Here is a 24651-nt window from a genome sequence, read left to right as displayed (position 1 = left end):
CTTCCGCATTGAAGAATAAGGTAAGGGAACTTTACAGGTTTTCTACCGCAGCATTTTTACAATCTTTTACCATTAAAATGCCGATCATTTTTACAGTGCACACTATGGTCATAATATGAAAGATACTTTGTAAACGGCAGCGGCGTCAGTCACGCCTGGCAGCTGATGATCATGTTATACGAACGCAACCGCTTCGATAAACAAACAACACTTTCTGAACTCTTCCAGACTTGACGAGCGAAAGTAAATTCTTATCCCTGTCTGCAGAGGCGCAGTGTAGATGCCCTGGCTTTCTTAATATTTCATACTCTGATTACACTTCAAATCACCCTGTAAATCCTCTTAAGGCATGCAGAATTGTTCAGCGCGTGTATGTGTGTGAGGGAGAAAATGAGTGAGAGAAAAAATAAAGATAAAGAGAGAGACAGAGAGAGGTTAGGTACTTATAAACCCTAAAGGCTTGCTTATCTTTCCAGCACATGCATCTTTGTGTCTCTCGTGCATGTCAGTTTTCTATTTTTTAACGCAGCAAAGACAAAGTAAGCTGCACAAGATGCTGTGACAGTGAAAAGACTTTCCCTGAACCGGCTGATGCAATTCACAGCTCTGAGGATATTCCTGTGCTACAACAAAAAGACCCAACGGAACCAACAACAACAACAACAAAATAAATCATTATAGTCATTATTCATACACTCCGTCAAATCACTGCAAGTCAAAACAATGTTGCCAATGCAAATTAAACCAATAAACACTGCAAGAGCACAACTGATTGAAACTTTTTGGTGCAACTATAACCTAATGACACCAAGACATGACATGACATGACATGAGTGCTTAAAAAATTCAGTACATGAAGAATTTCCTGTGATTGAGCACAAGAAAAACTGTTTCTGGGTCTTTCCTACTATGCATTTATGCGTTAATATGTGACCCTGGACCACAAAACCAGTCATAAGTAGCACTTGTATATTCGTACCAATAGCCAAAAATACATTGTATGGGTCAAAATGATCGATTTTTCTTTTATGCCAAAAATAATTAGGATATTATGTAAAAATCACGTTCCATGAAGATATTTTGTACATTTCCTACCGTAAACATATCAAAACTTAATTTTGCATTAGTAATATGCATTGCTAAGAACTTCATTTGGACAACTTTAAAGGCAATTTTCTCAGTATTTTTATTTTGTACCCTCAGATTCCAGATTTTCAAATCGTTGTATCTCAACCAAATATTGTCCTATCCTAATAAAGCCACACATCAATGATGCTGCTTCCCTCAAAATCTCTCTTCTGCACAATTTAAAGCACAAAATATCTCTTTTGCACAAATTCACGTACAAATGTCTCTTTTGTAAAACGTCATCTTCAGTACTTATGTAAACTTTTTGTTGTCTCAGTTTTGTAGGTGTAGTCAACTATTTATTATAGTTATAGTATTTATAGTATATGTATGGTCAGATGGTTAACCGTTGTATAAGTCTATAATTGCTTTTCTTATTCGTTAACTGTTGTATGTTTATATTATGCTTAACTAGTATGTAGCACCGTGGTCCTGTGAGACACGACATCTCGTTCCACTATAGACCATTTCGTTAGATGTAAACAACACTGGTCCAGAAGCACTTCCTGTTTTTTTGTTTTTTATTTTTTATTTTATTTCACATATACAAATACATCGTAAAGGTGCTAATGTAACATTTTCATCCAGTCAAATGTTATGTTGGTTGTATTTTTTTATGATGTTTGTGTAAAGTTTAAAAAAAAAAGAAACAGGAAGTGTATCGGGACCAGTATGTTTACATCTGACGAAATGGTCTATATGTCCACACACGTAGCAGAATGACAATAAAGTTCGACTTGACATGACTTGACTTGACAGCTTATTTATTCAGTTTTAAAAAATTGACACTTATGACTGGTTTTGTGGTCCAGGGTCACATATTGGATGGAATATTAAAAGCATATAGTTAGCGTTTATCCCAATATTATAAGTGAACATTGATAAGTGAACAAGTAAACAAGGGTACATTTGAAATACATTCAAAATTTTGGTTTTAGATGTACAAACTCATAAAAAGATGAATGAATGATGGAAGAAAGAAATACATATATCAATAAACTGATGCATAAACAAACAAACAAATGAATAAATATTTTCCACTTTAATATCTATTTTAAAAAGCCATTGACAAGTTGACACCCCTCATGTAAACCCGACCAGCGTAAATAATAAGTCATAATTAGTAAAGTTCACATGTCTGAGTACGTCTGGTCATTAAATTACACCAAAAGCATATTACATTTTTAAAAACTTACAGAGTTCAAAGGGAACTGCATAGCAGGAATGACTCTTCAATAAGTAAGAGCTGAAAACAACATCTGAATTAGGCCTAAATAATCTTTATGAACCTACCTTGACAAACAGCATCCCCGTGTGGTCATACAAAAAACCGACTTAAAATAACCCATCGTAAATCTCTCCAGTAAGTGTGGGTCTGAAGTTGATTTCGCCTCAGTTTGAGTTTATAATCACTGACGGCCCTTGAGGCGTTTTTTCTAAGCCCATAATACAACAAAAATACAGCAGGTTTGATTTTTAAAATATTTTGTGAAATTGTGATAATTACGCTTATGTACACCTGGACATCTTAAAATAGTTTTAAAAATGGAGCGTTATCCACCTCATTCTTATATGCGGAAGTAAACCTGACGAGACTTCCGGTTTCGAGAACAATAACAACGTGCAGTAAACAGTAAAACTGTTTGGACTACAAACCAGTGGGTTCATAATTAAAATAATACATTAAAATAATATGCTAAGACACCTTTTTGCAATATCAAGCAGCAAAACAAACTGCTTGTACAGCTAGAAATAGCTGGACGTGGGCCGCCAGACTCATAAAATGTACAAATGGCCGCGCCCACTCTTACGGGTGAAATAAGGTGGATATTCTCTTCGACTGCCAAAAGGACACGTCAATACAGTAAAACAACAGAACAAATCACAGCGCCATAAAGACTCTGACTATTAATTATACACATTTTTACCTGAATGGAGAGTGCCATTCCTCTTAACAATCACTTATGTGAAGATAAATTTAATTATTACACTGCCATTTAACCTCGGTTGTTGTCAGACCCTGGATTAATTGGTATTTTATCAACATTAAGTTTATGTTCACTTGTTGTCTTAACAAAAAGCAGTTTTGATAACACAAATGTCTTAAAGTTGATAGGCCTGAATGGTTAGTATGCCTTCTTCGGTCTCATTTTAGATCAAACCAAAGGACGTTGCGTCATTTGAATACCCTGGCGAAAACTAGCATATGCTGGTAGGTATGTTTTGATGCTGGAATGCTGGTTAGGTATGTTTTGATGCTGGTTTAGGCTGGTCCTTTGCTGGTTTATGCTGGTCCTTGACCAGCAACATGACCAGAAAAAAACCAGCAAAGGACCAGCTTAAACCAGCTAAGGACCAGCTTAAACCAGCATCAAAACATACCTACCAGCAAATGCTGTTTTTTTCACCAGGGTATTGATTCTGATTGGTCGATTTGGTAATGAAACGAGTCTTTAGGCTACAAGCCTCTAAAATTGGTATAGTAAAAGTAGTCTGTTTACAAGTGATATTTGCCTAATTTGCCTTGATTTGTCTTTGTTTTCATCAAATCAAACATGTTCTTCACTGACCCAGATATCTCCTTTACAACCAAGTACATGAACGTTTATCAAGAAAAAACAAAACTGAAGGACAGTTATGTGAAAAAAAAAAGAAATAAAACGACACCAAGGTTTAAAAAACTTTATTTCACTCTTTAGATCGTATAATTCATTTTTCATTTTTATGGTGGATTTTTATATTTAGGTCACTTTGTCACATCCAATTAGTTAGTGTAGACGCAATATATACAAATAGATAATTTAAGTAGCCTATATATTGTTTATAATATTTACTTTTCTAGGTGTACCCCATCTACCCCCTAGAGAATAAAAGACAGCATATTTTTAAATAAAGAAAGAAATAATGATCTTCAGTTGCCAAGAAGGTTTCCCCTTACCAAAACCAGTAGCGAAAGTAAAAAAAAGAAGTTGCACCATCATGATTATACAGAAACGTACTTCATTTACTACAACAGTGTCTTACTGGATGTCTACAAAGTACAAACAAATCCAGAGAAGTGAAACCAGGATACATCTCAGAAGGAAAAAACAGCAAGAAGTGGCACCAGCAGCAGGAAGAGACTCTGTTTCAAGCACTGACCACTGTTACACAGAATTCCCGCACAGCATGTCGTCTGAGCTCCAGCTACAGACCCCAGAGTATTTAATATGTTGTTCTCACAGATAATGTCGTTCCCACAACCTTTAGTTTTTATGCCAGTTATTTTTTCTGGAAAAAATTAAAGACTGTTGATATACATGGCGGAAAAAGTAAACAAGAGGACTGTCATCCATTCGTATTAAGAAGCAGTAGTTATAGATTTTGAGTGGAGACTGTAATTACCTGTTATACTGAAGCACTTGTTCTGGTCATCTGAACAAGTCACAGTTTTTGAGCAGTCTCTATCAAGTATGTTACAAGAGTAACACGTCATCCCAATGGAAAATCGTGGCAATGCTATACAAATTATAACATGAAGGAATGAGTCAGAGTAATGCAATGCAGAGACTAATCAAAACAGAGCTAACTTGTATCACTGCTACCATTGTAAAATGTCTGTTGTCCTGTATTTATGTACCTGGTGCCTCTTCAGTGTTGCAGAGGTCAGTATCACAGCACTGGGGATTAAACAATGTTTCGCTTTGTCCAAAATGTATGCCGTCAGTAACACACAAGGCAGGATCTGTGCAGTTCTTCTTACTGTTATCTAATGTTTTGCCATCTACAAAGACAATCAAAAAACTATATGAAGAAAAAAAAAAAAAAAACTCTTTAACTTCTGAATTTTCATAATCACGTTATGCTTACTGTTGTATATGGTGACGGAGCCACACTGAAGAGGACATTTTGTAAGATTCTGTTTGCATTCTTCAGATGAATTGTATTTGTATTTGCAATGGTGACATCTCAGTGCATGCACTGAAAGATAATGTCATATAAAACATAAAATGCATTTAAATTAAATTTAAAAATAACAAAAAACCATACTATTAAAGTTCATACTTTTTTGGGAAAGAAATTACAGAAATGAATACTTTTATTTAGCAAGGACGCTTTAAATCGATCAAAATAAATGATAAAGACATCTATAATTTTACAAAAGATTTCTGTTTCAGATAAAGACTGTTATTCTGAACTTCTATTCATCAAATAAACCTGAAAAAATTCTGCCAAGCCGTTTTCAACATAATAATAATAATAATAATAATAAATGTTTTTTAAGCAGCAAATCTGAATATTAGAATGATTTTTGAAGGATCAAGTGACTGGAGTAATCATGCTAAAAATTCACAGGAATAAATTACATTTTAAAATATATTCAAATAGAAAACAGCTATTTTAAATAGTAAAATATTTCAGAATTTTACTGTTCTTGCTGTACTTCAGATCAAATAAATGCAGGCTTGGTGAGCAGAAGAGACTTCTTTTAAAAAACATTAAATATCTACTGTTCAAAAACGTTTGACTGGTAGTGTACATAAACAGCTAAATCAAATCATACCTGTGGAGAAAGAAAGAGCGCTGAGAACCAGAGTAATGAACAGTTTCATGGCTCAAATATCTGAAGAAAACAGAACAACAGGGTGAAACCAGTATGTATCTCAGAGGTGTACTGTAGGTTTTAAGGTATGTTCCAGTTTGTATAGCTAAGTAGGCAGCAGCATAACTACGCTGAAATCTAAGGCAGATTTTTATTCAATATTTTTGCAATTCAAATGAGACACATTTGGAAGAAGAGGAAGAACAAAAAGATAATTCAAATGGGTGTAGTGGCCATGTCAGGTTATCACGGCTTCAACATCAGAACATCAGTTCTCAAACAGAGGCACTCCATCAGATAAGCGTCTCTTCTGAACATGCGCATTCAAATTTTGATTGATGTTCCATTGCAAGCTCTGAGTCCAGATGTTGCATGATGAAGAATATGCTTATATATTGAGATGAGGATATCTTCATTACAGCTTGGAAATATCAAGATAGCCTATCTGCTGTTACTTTCGGGGAAAGAAGGTTAATTTGGGATTCAGTTCCTCACACGTAAAGGTCTCCGAGTCTGGGCTGCAGCGATACATTTCAGTCTACAACGTCTACAACGTTTTCTGTCACTTTTATCACACAAACTCACAAAAAGGTAAAAAAAAAAAAAAAAAAAAAAAACTCACAAAAAGGGTAAATGGCGCCATCTTAAGGAAGGAAAGTTAACCACGACTAAATACAACGAAGAACTTGTACAATCCAATAAGGAAACTTACTTGTGGCGTGAGGTTACCATGATTACTATCGCATCTGATCAACTGCTCAAACGAATCATTTTGTGAACCGGTTTAGTACACAAACCAGTTCGTTCAGATGAATCATTAATGAAAGGGAGAGAAAAGGGAGAGAAACAAATAGATTTTAAAAAAGTAAATAAAATATAAAATAAATTAAAATAAAATAAACAAATAAAATATATATATATATATATATATATATATATATATATATATATATATATATATATATATGAACATAAAATAAAACAAAAACCATTGAAACAACTAAACAATAGTTAACATTTTCTTCCTTTTTCCTTAGGACATATTCAACAGTTGCAGCGGGGGAGCTATATCAGAAAAGAATTTCTCCATGAAACCTAACAATATGACATTCTTTTTATTATTAATTTGCATTAGATAATGTCGTGATCATCATATCAGGTGTCTTTAAAACATGTTTAGGATAAAAAATAATTAAATATTATTTTAAGAAATAAATTAAAACGCTTAATAACGATAGATATATTCTGAGTGAAATCGTTCATATCTTGTTTGAAACAGGTCGCACAGGTTTTTTTTTTTTTTTTTTTTTTTTTTTTTTTTTTTTGCAATTGATTGCTTTAAGTTTAAAGATATCCTGACACTTTTTGTTCAACACAGAGATTATGCTAAAGAGAACAGGATTATTAAAATAAATAGGTTTGTAAAGTAACCTGAACCTGGTGGCTTTTGGGAACACAAGAGTGATGAACTGATTTTTGAACCTGTTCAGACAAATCATCATGTCAAAAACAGGCTAAAAGGCTGGACAGGGCGGTTGGGCAGGTTTCGCAATGAAATGGGTGTCAGGTTTGAAAAAGAGAGAGAGAAACAGACCCACAGAGAGACAGAGATTGCAGACCACACTTCTAACCCAACACTGAGAGGCAAAGCATTCATGCTTCTACAGAGTTTGTGCATGTTTAATATAGAAAACTAATTTCTGCACAGAGCATCATTTAGACTTTTTAAAAATCGGCTGTGCATTCGTTAGTTACCAAGTAGAAAATATGACGACTCCAAGCCGGCTTTTGATTAAAGGAGGGAAGGTGGTAAATGAGGATTTTTCTGAGATGGCAGACGTGTATATTGAAGATGGAGTTATCAGTGCAGTCGGCTCAGATCTGCAGGTAGCAGCTGGCACAAGGGTCATCGATGCCACAGACAGACTCGTGCTGCCGGGTGGAATAGACACTCACACACACATGGAGCTGTCATTCATGGGCACCACAGCTGTGGATGACTTTCATACCGGTACCAAGGTAAATGCAAATGAGAAATACGGCATCCTTAACTCATTTGAATTAATCGTTTAAGTCTTAAAATAAAATATAAACATATTTAAATTAAACATTATTACTATAAAACTCATTGATTGCATTAGGCAGTTCTAATTTGTCATGTTTGTTAGTAGCTCATGTGGGGAACTCCATTATGAAATGCTGTATATTTAAAACCCACTCTCATTACTCATTGTTCCTTCCTTCCAGTTTCCCCTTTTACTGTGACGAATTTACAGTATTCTTGGACACGAGCAATGCGAATAAAATCAGTGTGTTTGTGTCAGAACACTGTTTCTATACATTTAATTTTACCTACTGTCAATTAAATGTCTTACAGAACAGAACAATCACTTGAATGTCATCAGATGCATGAACTATTAACCCAGAACCTTACAATATATATATATATATATATATATATATATATATATATATATATATATATATATATATATAGTTTTAAGTGGTTTTTTTTAATAATTATATTTTATACATTAGGATTGTATGGCCCATATAGTGACATACAGTAGTGAAAATATGGCGCTCACACATCATTAAAGCACATCAGTATTATTCAGAGGCCCAAACGGAACAAATATATATGCTTTTTCAGTTCGTTTTGTGATCAAAGCTCTGTAGTCTTTTGTATTGCAATTATTATTATTATTTAATTAATTTGTTTTTTTTTTTTTTTTTTTGGGGGGTTTTTTTGGGGGTTTAAAATTGCATTTTAAACATATAATGCAATAAACTAATGACAGAGATGAACAAATGAATGTTCCTCAAAAGCCTGATGTATCATATTTGATACTCACATTTTAATTTATTTATTTACTTTTTAGAAAAAAAGGTTGATTGATAATCAAGTAAAGCTTGGTTTAATCCGTTCTTCTTGAAACATTACTAACAATATAAAACTTATGTTTACTTTATAAAAGTCATTAAAGATTTCACATCTGAAGGTGAACATGTTTAGATTTATACTAAAAGGCCTTACTTTTTTATTTATTTATTTATTTTAAAATCAACGCAGTGATATATAAAAAGGGCGTTTATACAGAATTATGGGTAAGGGTCAAGGGTCATCACCCATGGTGATTTCTATGTAACTACACAGTTAATTTGTAACAACGTGTGTGTGTTGATGTTCCGTGTCTTTACTTTGCTACATAATACCTTGTGTCCACAGGCTGCTGTTGCAGGAGGCACGACCATGATCCTGGACTTTGTCATCCCACAGAAGGGGTGTTCACTCTTGGAAGCCTATGAGCGGTGGAGAACAACGGCTGACCCCAAAGTCTGCTGTGATTACTCCCTTCATATGGCAGTAACCTGGTGGGATGACACTGTATGGCTAGTACCATGTATTTACAAATTAATAAATTCCATTTTAGCTATAAAAGTTGCACTATTTGTCCACTTATAAAAAAAAGATTTAAAAAATGACCTGTCATTTTTGAAATATGAACTTACAATGAACTTTGAACTTTCATTTCATTCTTAAGTATAGTCCTCCTGCATCACATGTGATTTTCATCTCACTTTAAATGTGACATTATATCATTAACACTTAAAATATAAATCTGGGCTTTCTCTAGGTCAAGAAGGAAATGGAGACTCTTGTTCGTGACAAAGGTGTCAACTCTTTTAAGATGTTCATGGCATACAAAGACGTCTTCATGCTGCGTGACCATGAGCTGTATTCTGTATTTGCCCAGTGTAAAGAGATCGGAGCAATAGCTCAAGTCCATGCAGAGAATGGAGACCTTATTGCAGAGGTGAGAAGTGTACTGGGTTTATATTTATGTCTTTAAATTACAATTCTGCATCCTGTTTGCTACCATTCAAATTCAGGAATCTACCATGGAATTATGTTTGAAATGACACACAACCATATAAAGGTACCCTAAAACATTAAACTTAAAATGAGATATGAGGGCAGAACAATTTATGGAGGGGGCTCTTTTGAAAGGTTTTCTAAGCAGATTGCTATGCATATGCAAGAGTAGCCATTAGTTACAGTATCTTCTTTATTATTCAGTGACAGTCTTTAAATTAAAGGATCTAAAAGGACCTCCATTTTCCCCAAAGAACATTTTACTGAAAAGTTCTTAAAAAAAGTTCTTTTAAACATTTAAAAAATCTAAAGGTTCCATAGATGTTAAATGTTCTTAATAAAACCACAGACACCAGTTTAAAAAAAGAAATTGCGAGTGTTTGATCTGTTTCTAATACAGAGTCTAAAAATTCTCTTTGTGCATTAGCATGGGATTTTTCCCAAAGCTTCTGTTCTTTCACTCCCGAGTTAAATTTCACCCTGATTTAATACGAGTAAACCAGTGTTGCCGGTGTTTCTTGTAAATCATTCTATGAATGCAAAGCTGATCAAGCCCTAAACAAACAGCCCATGTTACACAAGAACTGTCCTGTGCCTTTAAACTATCAATGTGAAGTAACATTTCAAAAAATTATATTTGGTTAAAAGGTCAAGGGCATATTCTGCGAACCACCGTTAAAAATGATTTTTCATGTGATTGTGTTATAAAACTAATAATAACCAGCTATTTATCATCACAAAAATACTGACCACATTTATTTTTAGATGGTCTATTGCCAAATGTGGCAAAAAGCCCTAGAAAGAACCAGATGTGTCATGTCATTCTTAGAGTTGTCAGAGTTCAGTGGAGCAGTTTATTACAATATGCCACTAAAAGTAACTATTTAGGCAATTTATAATAAATGTTTACATTAACTGAAATACACTTTATCACATGGCAATTCCAAACATATGAATTATGATTCCACTGGAGGGCACCATATGCATAAATGAGCTAATGAAGCTGTATTTAAGGCTGACTGGATGTTTTTCACTAGTTTTAGAAAGACTATGGTATATATCATGTAAAAGGAGGGGAGGTGTAACAAATCAGTCAGGTGGAGCCTCAGGTCGTATCGAATGCGTCAAGACCAGACTTGACAAAGATTAAACACATATAGTATCTTAAACAACAACTCTAAATAGAGATGAGACTGTTCTCCTTCAGGTACTTAATCAGTAGTTTCTCAAAAGAGAACTAAAAGATCTGAAACCCAAAAGAACAAAAGGCTACTTTTTCCCTCTCTGTCTCTTAAATGAATATAAAACATAAATTGAATCCTTAAAGACACAAACCATAGTCTCTCAGTTTTTTACTCAGAATTTCAGCATTATTTCACAAGCAGTCTCTCCTTCCTCTTTTCTCTTCCACAGAAACCAACAAGCTAAAAGTTTAAAAAGCCTCTTGTAACACCTACCTTCACTAATTATCCAAATGCAAATGAATTGACCTATTATTGTTTTTCACATCCAAACAGCACCAGAACAGGGTGACACAGAGAGAGAGAGAACCCAAAATATAAAGCCAAAAATTATATTGTTCTAAAATGATCATGAAAATGACTTAAAACACGGTATTGTGTTCCCCAGGACACTAGTTGGCAAAGTCATTTTGTGAAGAAACACTAAATATGCATGCGCATGATATCACCGCTTTGTTTTAGTTTACAAAGAGAAGACATTTAACAGAGTTTTCAGGCCCCCAAAATGGCATTGACATGTAAATGAATGGCCAAAATGCATACATTTTCTGTTTATTTATCCATTAAATTACATGGTATTAAGCTCTCTTGGAATGTCCCAGTAAGCAACAACCTAGTAACAACCCACAACACCTCTGCAACCGCATAAAATATCATAGTACCTCATATGAATGCACTAAAAACAACTCAGAACACCTGGCAATCACCACAACCTATATAAGAACTCTATAAGAAGGCACTAGAGATATTTAGAACACCTTAGCAACCACCTACGACACTAAAGCAAGATAAAAACATAAGAATGCATTAAAACACTTTAGAACACCCTAGCAACCACATATAAACGCCCTGGTAACAAACTACTGTACAAAACCTTAACACTGTGACAGTGAGTTTTGCAAGGCAAGCATCACTCTTTCTGTTTTCTTTTGAAAATATTAATGTATACTATTCTTTTTCTGTTTTGCAAGTTTTTTTTTTATTTCCTTCAGAAATGCTATTTATTATTTAGAATCTGTATATTATAGTTGTTAAATTCTGATGAATTTATGTTGATGTAATCTTCTGAGATACAGTTGATGAGGCACAGAGCACATGTAGAATAGATTTTCTGTGAATACTGATTTGTGTGTGTTCTGACACAGGGTGCTAAGCGTATGCTCTCTCTGGGCATCACGGGTCCTGAGGGCCACGAGATGTGTCGTCCGGAGGAAGTGGAGGCCGAAGCCACACAGCGTGCCGTCACTATCGCCCATGCTGTTAACTGCCCGCTCTACGTAGTGCACGTCATGAGCAAATCTGCAGCGAAGGTGGTGGCTAATGCACGCAGAAGCGGTAGGTGAGCTGGGATAAGACAGGATTGTTTTTTTACAGCAAACATACAGGCCTGGATTTGATGTTTATCATGAGTTTTCACGTCAAATCGTGGGATCTGTTCATTGTGTGACTGCTCGGATCTAAAACGTTTCAAACGTTTCATGTCAACGTGACAATTTTGATCTTACAGTTGAGGTCAAAACTTTGCAAAATAAGAGGGATCATACAAAATGCATGTTATTGTTTATTTAGTACTGACCTGAATAAAATATTTCACATAAAAGATGTTTACATATTGTCCACAAGAGAAATAAATGTATAAAAATGACCTGTTTCAAAAGTTTACATCCCCACTGTTCTTCAGAAAAATCCTTGAGGTCCCGCAAATTCTTTGTGTAATAGAACCCTTTCCAACGACTGTATGATTTTGAGATCCATCATTTTACACTGAGGACAACTGAGGGACTCATATGCAGCTATTACAGAAGGTCCAAACACTCACTGATGCTCCAGAAGGAAAAAACATGCATTGAGAGCTGGGGGGTGAAAACTTTTGAACAAAATGGAGATGTGTACATTTTTCTCATTTTGCCTAAATATCATATTTTTTCATTTAGTACTGCCCTTCAGAGGCTACAGAAGATGTGTTTCATGTTTCTCAGAAGACAAAATAAGTTAAATTTACCCTGATCTTCAAATTCAAAAAGTTTTCACCCCCCAGCTCTTAATGCATCGTGTTTCCTTCTGAAGCATCAGTGAGCATTTGAACCTTCTGTAATAGTGGCATGTGAGTCCCTCAGTTGTCCTCAGTGTGAAAAGTTTGATCTCAAAATCATACAGTCGTATCTTTCGAACCGGGTCATTTTTATAAATTCAACTATTATTTTCTCTTGTGGACTATATGTAAACATCTTGTGAAATGTTTTATTCAAGTCAGTACTAAATAAACAATGAAATGCATTTTGTATGATCCCTCTTATTTTGGTAAAATAATTATCATTTTTAATGATTCTGAAATAGTGATTCAAACTTTTGACCTTAACTGTATTGTAAATTCTTTTTTGGTGCATGCTATAACTTGCTTTTCCTTTGAAACAACTTATCTACAATTTAAAAGTTTGAAGTCTGTAAGATTTTTCAGTGTTTTTAAAAGAAGTCTTATGCTTACCAATGCTGATTTTTTTTTTTGGATGAAAATGGAGTAATATTAATAAATCACATTTTATCATACATCTGTTTCTCGTCAGGTCGAGTGGTGTTTGGAGAGCCAATTGCGGCTGGACTGGGCATAGATGGCACTCACTATTGGCATAAAGATTGGGCTCATGCTGCTGGTTTTGTCATGGGTCCACCTTTGAGACCAGACCCCAGTACTCCTGGATATCTGATGGATCTGCTGGCCAAGTATGTAGGAACTTGCATGGTTTTATCATTTACTTACATTTACATACAAACTTGCATGACTTTTTTTCTTCTGTAGAATACAAAAAGTCATGCATGTCCCAAGATAAAAAATAAAGAATATTAAAACAATATGTTAATGTGCATTATATTACAGTGATGATCTAAGCGTAACAGGAACAGATAACTGCACATTCTCAGTATGCCAGAAAGCCCTTGGGAAAGACGATTTCACCAAAATCCCAAACGGAGTCAATGGTGTTGAAGATAGGATGTCTGTAATATGGGAGAAGGGAGTGGTCAGTACTTGTTAGACAGAATTGACCTACTAAATAAAGTCACAGATACTGTCTCTATTTATGTATCTGTAATGCTGAACTTTAACTTTCTCATTCTTGGATGTGAGGTGCAGCAATTTTCCAAAATAACTCTTATTTTATGTTTTTATTTTTCCCAGCACAGCGGAAAAATGGACGAAAATCGGTTTGTAGCTGTCACCAGTACTAACGCAGCAAAAATCTTCAACCTTTATCCTCGAAAAGGAAGAATTGCTAAAGGCTCTGATGCAGACCTGGTCATATGGGACCCAAAGGCCACCAGGTAACTCACAGCAGCCTAGATAACTACATGTGACCTCATTTATATGCTCTAATGAATAATGAGCCCTGTCTCATTGCACAGACATTCCTACCAGCCAGACATTCAATATGAAGACAAAATCTAGTTGAAATAAATTTAATAGAGGCCTAACAGAAACTAATTACCATTTCAATTCCAAAAATAGGTCTGTGATAACATAACTTGACGAAACTTGGATGTTTTTATGTACAATGTAAACTGCACGCATGTAGTTACTTAATACAAACATTAAAAAACTGCTTTGGGAGTATTGGAGTATGTAATTTACATTGTAGATTTTAGTTATTTTAGTTTTAAATTTAAAAAAATAAAATATAAAAACCCATAGAAAAACTTTGAGGGATACCATGACGAAGTAGTCTTTCAGGTTTTGACGTCACAGTTGCAGCACTCTGTTTACTAGTAAAGCAGGTCTGGAAGCAAGTCATACTTAAGGGTTTGGCATTTAAACAAACTGCTAAACCTAAGCATTTGGACAAAAATGATATCTGAAATTGTGCAGCTTACTTGAGGAAATGTGTACTTTTACTTTCTAAGTCATCAGACTTACATTTTCCACCTGGTGGAAAACTTGTCCAATAAAGTTTGACTGAAAGAGGCACTTGAGCCACAGAAAACATATCATGAAGACTGGAGGCCTGTTGCATGAAGCCGGTTTTGATTTTTCACATGCACGAAAGCTTTGCATGCTTGCAGCACTCAGGAAATGTAAAAATCAAGTTACTTTTTGCATTTCTATTAAACACATTTAAACAAAACAAAACCATTCTGCATAATAAATCTGTCTTAATGTTATGCAATAATGTGGCATAAGGTTTTTTTGTAGAATTTAAAATCCAACCTTTTCATTTCATGGGCTTCGGCTTTTACATATCTTCATTTCATGAGTGCTTGAGATTGTTTGTAATTGAGTCAGCGGTGTTGCTGAGCTTTGTACATCACATTAATTGCTATGTTTTTGTTCTTCAGCTGAAATCTACTTGACATTCAGTATTTTAAAAAAAATGAAATCCATGAACCTCAGTTTTTGGAGGGTCCTTAGTCACATATTTGGACTTGACGTAAATAGCTAAAAACGCTTTGAAATGTCTAAATATCTGTAGGTTCAAATACATGGATTGAAGGTTGAGCATGTTACTGCATGAATGGGGTCACACAGTTTCTATAGGTGCTGGAAGTACTGAGGCAGATGTTGCCATGACAAAGCATTAACACAGCAGATTGGCTGCAAAGACGTGACCATAAATGGAGAAACTGAAGCGTTTTTCCTGCTCAAACACGTCGTTTGTGAAGCGCATGCATGAGAGGAGAGGACGGAAACAGCAGACGGCCGTGGGTCTTATGTAATTGGGCCACGTTACTGTTCCTTTTCCCCGTGAATCTGGGCTAGCTCCCTCTAGGCAAATAACCAACCGCTGATGTGAGTTAAGCAGCGAGGAGCAATGTACTGAAATTTAGTGCACAGCAGCTCTGCATTAATCAGAGCTGAGAGCTTGTGTAAGATGCGCTAATAAGAGACCGGTGACGTTTCTGGGTCCATATTAAACAATTAGGGTCAGCTGGATGTATGTTCTTTGTGGAAAATAACGGAAAGCAAGACAGTTGTCCATTATATTTGCATAAACCTCTTCATATTTGATTGGACTGACAGGCAATTCAACTGTGAAACTGCATAATTATCCATCCTTCAGATAATTATTAGAATAAAGCATCATGATTTTACCGCCTTTAAGGGTTATTTAAAGGCACCAAGCCACCAATGTTTAATAAGTTGTTACATTTAGTAATATTAATACAGTAAATAATTCATCAGCCGGTTAAAACGATGTAATTTTGAACTTTGAAACTGCATAAATAAGCAAAACACGCCACTTGTCAGCCATTGATCAACAAACATATAAGCCCCGACCCCAACTCACGCCATTGGTCGAGTCAACATTTAGACAGGTTATTAAAAAACAAATATGGGAACTTTCATAGTGCCACAGAGTTTTGAAGAATATGATATTTAGAGAGTATTTTAACACCGGAAATGTTACATATTTCAGTTTTACCTAAGTTCATATAGCATCAGTCTAGAATGTGCGGTCAGTTGTTTTTATTAGCATTTTATAAACCAAGGAATCTGTGTTTTTCTGCAAGCACCATAAAAAATTAAAAAGCATCTGCAAAAGAGAAACTGTCAGAAGATTAGAATGAGTTTGCAATATTTTAGGCAATATATTTCAAGCAGTACAACCTTCACCCTCAATTTTGGGAGTGTAGCATTCATCATTTTGAAATGCTGGAATGTTTATTGTCTTTCACAGCATTATAATAGATGCAACAATGAAAGCATGAAATGGTATAGTGCACAAGGTATGCGATTTTTATTCGTCAGTATGTAAATCAATTAATGGAAACTTTTGTTCAGACAAGTGTGAAAATTTATATCCTTTCCACAGTGTCAGTTGATGGAATCCATAACTTTTACTATCTTTCTAAATAGCTTTTTAAGATGACAGCAGTCATCTTAATAGGAAAACTTTGTTTTTGCTGGTTTTTCCTCAGTGCTGGAGACAGATGGCTATGCGAGCACATTCTTTGAGCTGTGCTGATACAGCAATAGTATGGTTAAAAAAAATAAGCTGAATATGGGAAACAACAGATTTGGGCTGACAAACTGTAGTTTGCCATTTTACACAATGTAAATGGGCTCAAAGGTTCTTCTGTTGATTTATTAAAGTCATTTGTTTTAATATACTATGACTAGAACTAGGCAATAGCCTACAGAACATTATGCTAAAGGAGAAGTTAAGATAATGTACTCAACCCTTGTCATCCAAGATGTTCATGTCTTTCTTTCTTCAGTTGTAAAGAAATTATGTTTTTTGAAGAAAGCATTTCAGCATTTTTCTAATCTAGCGAAACTATCTGTCATTTTCATAAAAATAATACAATTTATATACTTTTTAATGTCAAATGCCCGTCTTGTCTCGCTCTGCCTGAACTGTTTGTTCCGGTTCATGACAGTTAGGGTATGTCGAAAAATCTCATGTTCTCCCTCAGCTTCAAAATTGTCCTATACTACTGTTTTAACTTTTTTGTTAAGAGTGTTTGATCTTCTTTGCACGTTAACTTTGCAACGACTGGGTCGGTGCTTCTGCAGTGATATAGGATGATTTTGAAATGATTTTTGAAGTTGAGGGAGAAAAAATGATTGGAGTTTTTCGACATACCCTAACTTTTTCAGGGAGAGCAAAACTAGACGAGTGTTTGAGCCTAAAAAGTATTTAAACTGTATTTTTTTTTTATGAGAATAACTGATCGTTTCGCTATATAAGACCCTTCTTCCTCGGTTGGGATAATTTACAACCACATTTGGGATTGTTTTAAGCCGCATTTAAACTGCATTTTGAAAGCTCAAAATCGAGGCACCATAGCAGTCCATTATATGGAGAAAAATCAAAAAACACAATTTCTTTACGGCTGAAAAAGGAAAGACATGAACACCTTGGATGACAAGGAGGTGAGTACATTATCTGTAAATTTTTGTTCTGGAAGTGGACTTCTCCTTTAATAATAAAACACATATGTACACACTTATTTTACATTATATATAAATGTTTTTTATTTGTATAATCTTATGTTGTTTTAGGGTGATTTCAGCAAAGACTCACCACCAGGCTGTGGACTATAACATTTTTGAGGGAATGCTGTGTCATGGATGTCCAGAGGTCACGATCTCCAGGGGGAAAGTGGTTTATGAAAACTGTCAACTGTTCACAAAACCGGGCGCGGGACAATACATTCCAAGGAAACCCTTCTCTGAATTTGTGTACAAGAGAATTAATCAGCGGGAAAAGGTAAGAAGTCTGGGCTCTGCTTTAATCCCCTAAAATTTGGAAGTGTGGTCATTGTGTGATATATGAACTGTAGTTAATGATACTGTTTTTGTGTTTAGGTTGGAAAGCCCAGTGCTGTGTGCAGAGAACCATACACTGGAGAAATAATATCTGTAGTCCCGAAAAGATCATGAATCATGGAAGGAAAATGTTTCATAAGGATGTTTTATAAGATGAATTTGCAGTATCTACTTAAAAAGAAAGACTCCAAAAAAAGGGCTTTACAGTCTAATGTCACAGATGAAAATTTTATGGTGCTTTTTGGTGCTGCAAAGAACCCAGAAACCACTGCAATGCTCTGAAGAACCAAAAAAATTGTTCTCATCCCCTATAAACTACATATTTGTCTCAAGAAACCTCTAGAGTATAAAAAAGGTGCTGCAAAGAACGACTGAAGGACCACTGATCCATTAGTGATGAACAATGATCAGTTCTGAGATTCTCCTGTTTTGTGTCTTGACTCACCTCCCAAAAATTTTGTACAGTATTAACAGAATAAATTTTTTTAGCTACAAAATGTTTTAATACATTTTTATATTCTGTCATGATCAGACTCTGCGAAGACTTATCAAAAGTGACACTTAAGACATTTATAATATTAAAAGATTTATATTTCAAATAAATGCTAAATACAATATGCACAAATATACAAATATATACAAGTAAACCTATTAATTAACTGTTTACAACATTGATCATAAATGTTTCTTGAAAATTCAGCTTTACTATCAATGGAATGAATTACGTAAAACATATTAAATAGAAAAACAGTTGTTTTAAATTGTAATAATATTTCACAATAGTATTATATAACAATACAATAAATTGTTTTTATTTGTGATCAAATAAAATGAGGTCAGGATGAGGTTTTTCAAAACCATTAAAAAAATCTTACCAACTCTAAGCTTTTAAACAGATGTCTATGTTTTGTATTCTATAGGATACAAGTTTAAAATGTATGCATATGCTCATTGCTCAAAGACTACCAACTCAATCGGAGTCTGTTAACCCCTGAAGAGTAAAATGAAAACCATGGACCTGGTCACACACAGTGTGCAATGACCACTAGGGGTCCTTGGTTCATACAGCACAGATTAATCACTAAGACACCATGGATCATGGGCACCATTATCCATTTGCCCCCTAAACACTGATCACTGGGTCATCACAAACAGGACACCTCCTTACTGTATACAGTAAAATAAAGTAAAGTAAAATATAAAGATTGCGTTGTGAATGTACTCTATCAAACCTGCGATTATGGCTGATTTGTTGCAGACTTCAAAGCATATTTACTGCATCAAGGTTTGTCCTCTGCTTATGGAAGAGTAAGGGGCACCAAAAACTGGGCTGCAATAAAAACAGGAAACTTCATAAATGTACTGTTTTAAAGATGTTTGAATATGTTTACTAGAAAATGTGTGACTAACCTGCATGGCTAAAGTCTTCAGAGCTCCTTCATGCTCTGCTTTAGTTTTCCCCCGCTTTCTTAAAATCTTTGCATGTAGATATGCAGCTCTTCTCTCTGCGACATCTGAGAAGAACCGCTCAGATAGCACAACCCTGAGCTGGATCATCTGTGATGACAGCAGAATCAGAACAACCAGCAAGGCCAGGACGACAGAAAGAGGAACCAGAGACTGATAAAGCCACAGTTCCGGTTCAGGCAAACACTTCTTCTCGAACAGAGACACCGTGTAGGAAAAGTTTTCCCCTTTTGCGTTTTCTTCAACAGGTAAACCTAGAAATACTGTGGCCTCCTTTCAAAACAAAGGAGAAACTGAAAATAATTAGATGAAATTCAGACACCAATTACTCACGCTTATGTCGATCTTGATTTGTATGACTTTTTTTCTTCTTTCTGTGGAACACAAAAGAGATTTTGCAGAACGTTGTGGTCCAAACAACATTGGGCCCCATTCACTTTCACTGTATGGACCAAAACACTGATTTTCTTTTTTCATACATTCATAAAGTCATACATTTTTGGAACGACATGAAGGTGAGCAAATTATGACAACATTTTCATTTTTTGCATGAATTATCCCTTTAAACCTACAGAAATGAAGATGATAGCTGTGGCTGTGTTCAAACTGGAGCAGAATACATTTGTCTTTTCTTTAGTTCACACACAATTCAGATATGAATGAGAGTAAAACTGGAATCTATAACCAAAGTGACTGTATTTACCAAAACAAGCACCTCACCCAGATATCATACGTGCGTCTGCAAGATGTCTGTTAAATATCACTTTATCTGGAAAGCATCTGTAAGATGTCAGTTTTACATACATTCTAAATAATAAACATCTTATAGACATCTTATAGACATCTGATAGACGTCTATTTGACATCTGATAGGAAACATCCTATAGGCGTATTGCAGATGAGCAAACACTCTCAAAAATATGTCTTGCAGATGTAAATGCAGATGTCAAACAGACATCTCCGAGATGTACATGTGCTATCAGACAATGTCTGTGGGTACATTTGTAAACAGCAAAATATGATCGTCATTATATGGATGTAATTATATATGACTTGATTATAAAAGAGACTGAAACTGGTTTCTTAAGGCCTCCCTGCTGAAAAAAAAAAAAAAACCTGCTAAAACCAGCCTAAGCTGGTTGGCTGGTCATCCAGCCTGGTCTTAGTTGGTCAACAGGGTGGTTTAAAGGGGTTTGGCCACTTTCTTAGCTGGTCAGACTAGGAGACCCACTAAAACCAGCTAAGACCAGCCAAACCAGCTAAGACCTACTGTATCTTGATTTCATACAGAATTACAAAAAATATCTGTGGTTACCTTGACACAATAGCAAGATATGAATATTGCTGGTTAAAATGCACACTTATATCTTGGAGACGTCTATTTGACGTCTACATTTATATCTGTAAGATGTATTTATTAGTGTTTGCTCATCTGCAGTAAGTCTATTGGATGTTTCCTGTTAAATAGATGTCTATTAGATGTCTTTAAGATGTTTATGATTTAGAATGTATGTAAAACTGACATCTTACAGACGTCTGTCAGAAAGCAGATGCTTTCCAGATCAAGTGATCTTTAACAGACATCTTGCAGACTTGTGCTATCTGGGTAACTAAAGTAAATGTTTACATTAATACACTCATAGCACAACACCTTAAGAGTACTAAATACGGTTATTTTTATACTGTTTAGTTATTGAGAAATTAAGTCTTTAAAGGATAAACATGTCCAATTATTTGTAAAACAATACTGCAACTTTTTTGTTTACCTGAACTTCTATCCCCACAGGAACACGAAGTGGCTCCATTTCCCCGAGTCGCTTGTTCAGAACTACAATAAGCCAGTAAACCAAGCCGTCTAGACTAATAAACACCAGCCAGGTGAGACAATGAGTGAATATTGGAAGACTGAACTTGAGCATGGCTTTCCACCGCCGACCCGTCGGACGAATGGATGGAGTCACTATGTAAAGATCCGATTCGCTTTTGGTGAGCGGAAGGACAGACAGTTTCCCCTTCTCCTTCTGCCGCTCGTCAAAACAACGGAAAGTTTGCGTGATGTATATGTTGTTGTACTTTTTGTCTGCGTGGAATCTTCTCAGGTAAAGAGCAGTGAGAAGTACAAGAAATAAAAGACCTAATGCTGGAGACAATATCTTGACTACTGACGACAAAGCGCTGGTCAATGCTAACACGTTTTGCGCGGTCTGGTTTAAAGCCTGTTCGGCCTCGCGGAGGTGAATCTTGAAGTCTTCCGAGTCCACCTTTGCTTTAAGTGTAAAATTAGCATGATAACTCCCTAACTGAAAGTTCCCAAAGTAATTTTTAAGTTGCTTTCCCACCCACTTCAACATTTTAATATAATTCCCGAGGGGTTCTGTGTTAATATCCAATAACTTATCCTCCAAGTTGCAGAGGAGGCCTTTTGCAAGCAGCCTCATGTTCTGTAATGTGTTCTGGATGTTGAAGAAAATCACCGAACTGGTTCCTAAGGTGAGAAGAAGGCTCTTCACTTGTTTCATACCCATCGAGATCAAAACCAAAGCTCCGAAACAGCGGATCCTTTCTGAGAAATACATCGCTGGTGTTAAGCTTATACAAAAAACACAAGTGAAGGGAAGTGAGATCTCCTGAACGCATCTGAAGGAAAAGTGGAGGACGAGGAAGAGGAAAGTGCTCAGGATGAGGCTGGTGGAAAAACAGGTCAACAGAAGGAGAAGTTTTTCCTTCCAGCTTTTTGTGGCGTTGGTTGTGTAGAGACCACATATTTTGGACCAGACCTGTCGTAGTCCTTCTGCCAGTTGAAGCAGTTTAGCTTGAATAATCATCATTTTACTAACCTGAAATTTCAGGAACAGAGATTTTAAAATAATGAATGGTTTTATAACGTCTGCATTATTTTGATCTACAGTGGCCACAAAACCTTATGTTCATAAGACCAAAGTCTTATGTTGCATTAGTATAGCAATAGTCAAAAATACATTGGATGGGTAAAATTCTTTGATATTTCTTTTATGCCAAAAATCATATTATATAAAGATAAAGATATTTTGTAAATTTCCAACCGTAAATATATCAAAACTTAATTTTTGCTTAGTAATATGCATTTCTATTAACTTAATTTTGACAATTTCAAAGGCAATTTCCTTAGTATTTAGATTTTTTTGCACCATCAGATTTCAGATTTTCAAATAGTTGTATCTCGGCCAATTATTGTCCCTAACAAACCATACATCAACGGAAAGCTTATTCAGCTTTTGGATTATGTATAAATCTCAATTTGGAGAAATTGAGAAACACTTATGACTGGTTTTGTGGTCCAGGGTCACATATTTAGACACTTAATCATTTCATTAGATAACAAAATATCACATCAAAACAAATCTTATGTAATACAGCAACACAAGCACACGAGTAAAACCTTTAACAAAAAATAAATTTGTTGAGTTTTAGATGATAATAACAATTTATTGTTATATGTGATTCAAACATAGCATGAAGAGACTGTAAGGTAAATTGCAGTAAATAGCTAAAAAAGTGAATTTAGTTCTGAGAAAAGCAAGGCTGCACTTGGTTGTTTTGTTATCTAGGCTAAATTAATGACCTTCAGACATAAGTTTTATAACACCAATAATGAAATCTGATATTATGTTGACTGAAGCAACAATGAATCTTATAACGCTATTTGATTTTGTGATGACTTAAACTTTTTATCCTCTAATTTGAACAGTCATGCAAGTATTTTACAGTTAGTTGACCTATTTTTCAACGCTTAACCTACCTTTTATTTGTCAGCAGTCTTGTCAGCTCACGAGTGTGTTGTGACAGTCCAACATTCATCTTTTTAAAGTAAAACAAGCGGAAGCTGATTTTATCCCCCAGTTCTTCACTTCCTTTTTTAGCCATCATCTCAGCACTTACTCATAACCACAGAGCAGTGCTGACAAAAACCACCGTATGATTAATGTGTTTTCAGAAAACAAAAAACAAAAAAAACCAATGCAATTTAGTTGTTTGTGGAAAACTGTATGCTTGCTTTCAAAGTATCTTGATCATTTTGATAAGGTAGGAAAACAAATTTCCCTAGGACAAAATTATACCACTACATTTATGATACAATAAACACATGAATGAATAACGTATTATAAACAACTGTTATTAGTCAGTGCATACACTACCAGTCAAAAGTTTTTTAAATAAGTATTTTCTGCTCACAAAGCCTCCATTTATTTGTTCCAACATACAGCAAAAACAGTACATTTTTTAAATATTTTTACTATTTAAAATAACTGTTTTCTATCTGAATATATTTTAAAATGTAATTTATTCCTGTGATTTTTAACATCATTACTCTAGTCACATGATCCTTCAGAAATAATTCGGATTTGCTGCTCAAAAACATTATTGAAAATAGCTGAACAGATTTCTTTTTTTTTTCAGATTTCTTTGATGAATAGAAAATTCAGAAGAACAGCATTTATCTGAAATAGAAATCTTTTATAACATTATAAATGTCTTTATAATTACTTTTGACCAATTTAAAGTATCCTTGCTAAATAAAAGTATTCATTTCTATAATGTATGTGTGTATATATATATATACACACACACACACAGTATATACACAGTAATCAACATTTGAAGTGTATCAAAAAAGTAAAAAGTACATCAAAGATGTCCTACACTGTAAAAAACAATTTGTTGAGACAAAATAATTTGTAACCTGGCTGCCTTAAAATTTTAAGTTCAGTCAACTCAAAAAAAGTTTATTCAACTTGAAATGTTAAATTATACTAAGTGACAACTCAGATATTTGAGTTAAATCAACTTAAAATTTTAAGGCGGCTGGGTTACTTACCCATCTGTTAAGTTTAGCAAACACAAATATCTCAGTTGTTACTTAGTACAACTTAACATTTCAAGTTGACTAAACTTGTTTTAGTTGACTGAACTTAAAATTTTAAGGCAGCAGGGTAACAAATTATTTTAAGCGGACTCAACAAATTGTGTTTTTTATTTTTTACAGTGTAAAACAAGAACGGGTATTGTTTTTGGTTTTAGGACAACTTTAATGAAATGTTTTGATCCACTTCAAATG

At 34.8% G+C, this 24651-nt stretch overlaps 3 protein-coding genes across 4 annotated transcripts; 1 reads left to right on the top strand and 2 right to left on the bottom strand.

The window, feature by feature from the left end:
- Positions 1-3836: 3836 nt before the first annotated feature.
- On the bottom strand, positions 3837-5815 carry LOC127178836 (ly6/PLAUR domain-containing protein 8-like). Its single transcript, XM_051131987.1, has 5 exons — positions 5672-5815; positions 4978-5088; positions 4748-4891; positions 4513-4626; positions 3837-4398 (listed from the first exon to the last, which is right to left on the bottom strand). The coding sequence occupies exons 1-5, from the start codon at positions 5718-5720 to the stop codon at positions 4205-4207; spliced, it is 612 nt and encodes a 203-aa protein (XP_050987944.1). The 5' UTR covers positions 5721-5815; the 3' UTR covers positions 3837-4204.
- Positions 5816-7296: 1481 nt separating this feature from the next.
- dpys (dihydropyrimidinase) lies at positions 7297-19447 on the top strand. Its single transcript, XM_051131986.1, has 9 exons — positions 7297-7729; positions 8940-9098; positions 9349-9528; positions 11974-12163; positions 13393-13549; positions 13704-13845; positions 14004-14146; positions 17823-18030; positions 18129-19447. Exons 1-9 carry the CDS (start codon positions 7478-7480, stop codon positions 18201-18203), a joined length of 1506 nt encoding a protein of 501 aa, XP_050987943.1. The 5' UTR covers positions 7297-7477; the 3' UTR covers positions 18204-19447.
- LOC127178834 (dendritic cell-specific transmembrane protein) lies at positions 19284-24009 on the bottom strand. Of its 2 annotated transcripts, XM_051131985.1 has the most exons (4): positions 23335-24009; positions 21323-22393; positions 19500-19829; positions 19284-19419 (listed from the first exon to the last, which is right to left on the bottom strand). In XM_051131985.1, the coding sequence occupies exons 2-4, from the start codon at positions 22382-22384 to the stop codon at positions 19351-19353; spliced, it is 1461 nt and encodes a 486-aa protein (XP_050987942.1). In that variant the 5' UTR covers positions 22385-22393; positions 23335-24009; the 3' UTR covers positions 19284-19350. The 2 variants fall into 2 exon arrangements, with proteins under 2 accessions (XP_050987942.1, XP_050987941.1); XM_051131984.1 differs by having other exon boundaries at positions 19351-19829.
- Between the last annotated feature and the right edge of the window lie 642 nt (positions 24010-24651).

This window comes from Labeo rohita, chromosome 16 (assembly GCF_022985175.1).
Source record: "Labeo rohita strain BAU-BD-2019 chromosome 16, IGBB_LRoh.1.0, whole genome shotgun sequence".
NCBI classification, from domain to species: Eukaryota; Metazoa; Chordata; class Actinopteri; order Cypriniformes; family Cyprinidae; genus Labeo; species Labeo rohita.
The sequence above is the reverse complement of the archived record's forward strand: the minus strand, read 5'-3'. Positions and strand labels throughout refer to the sequence as shown.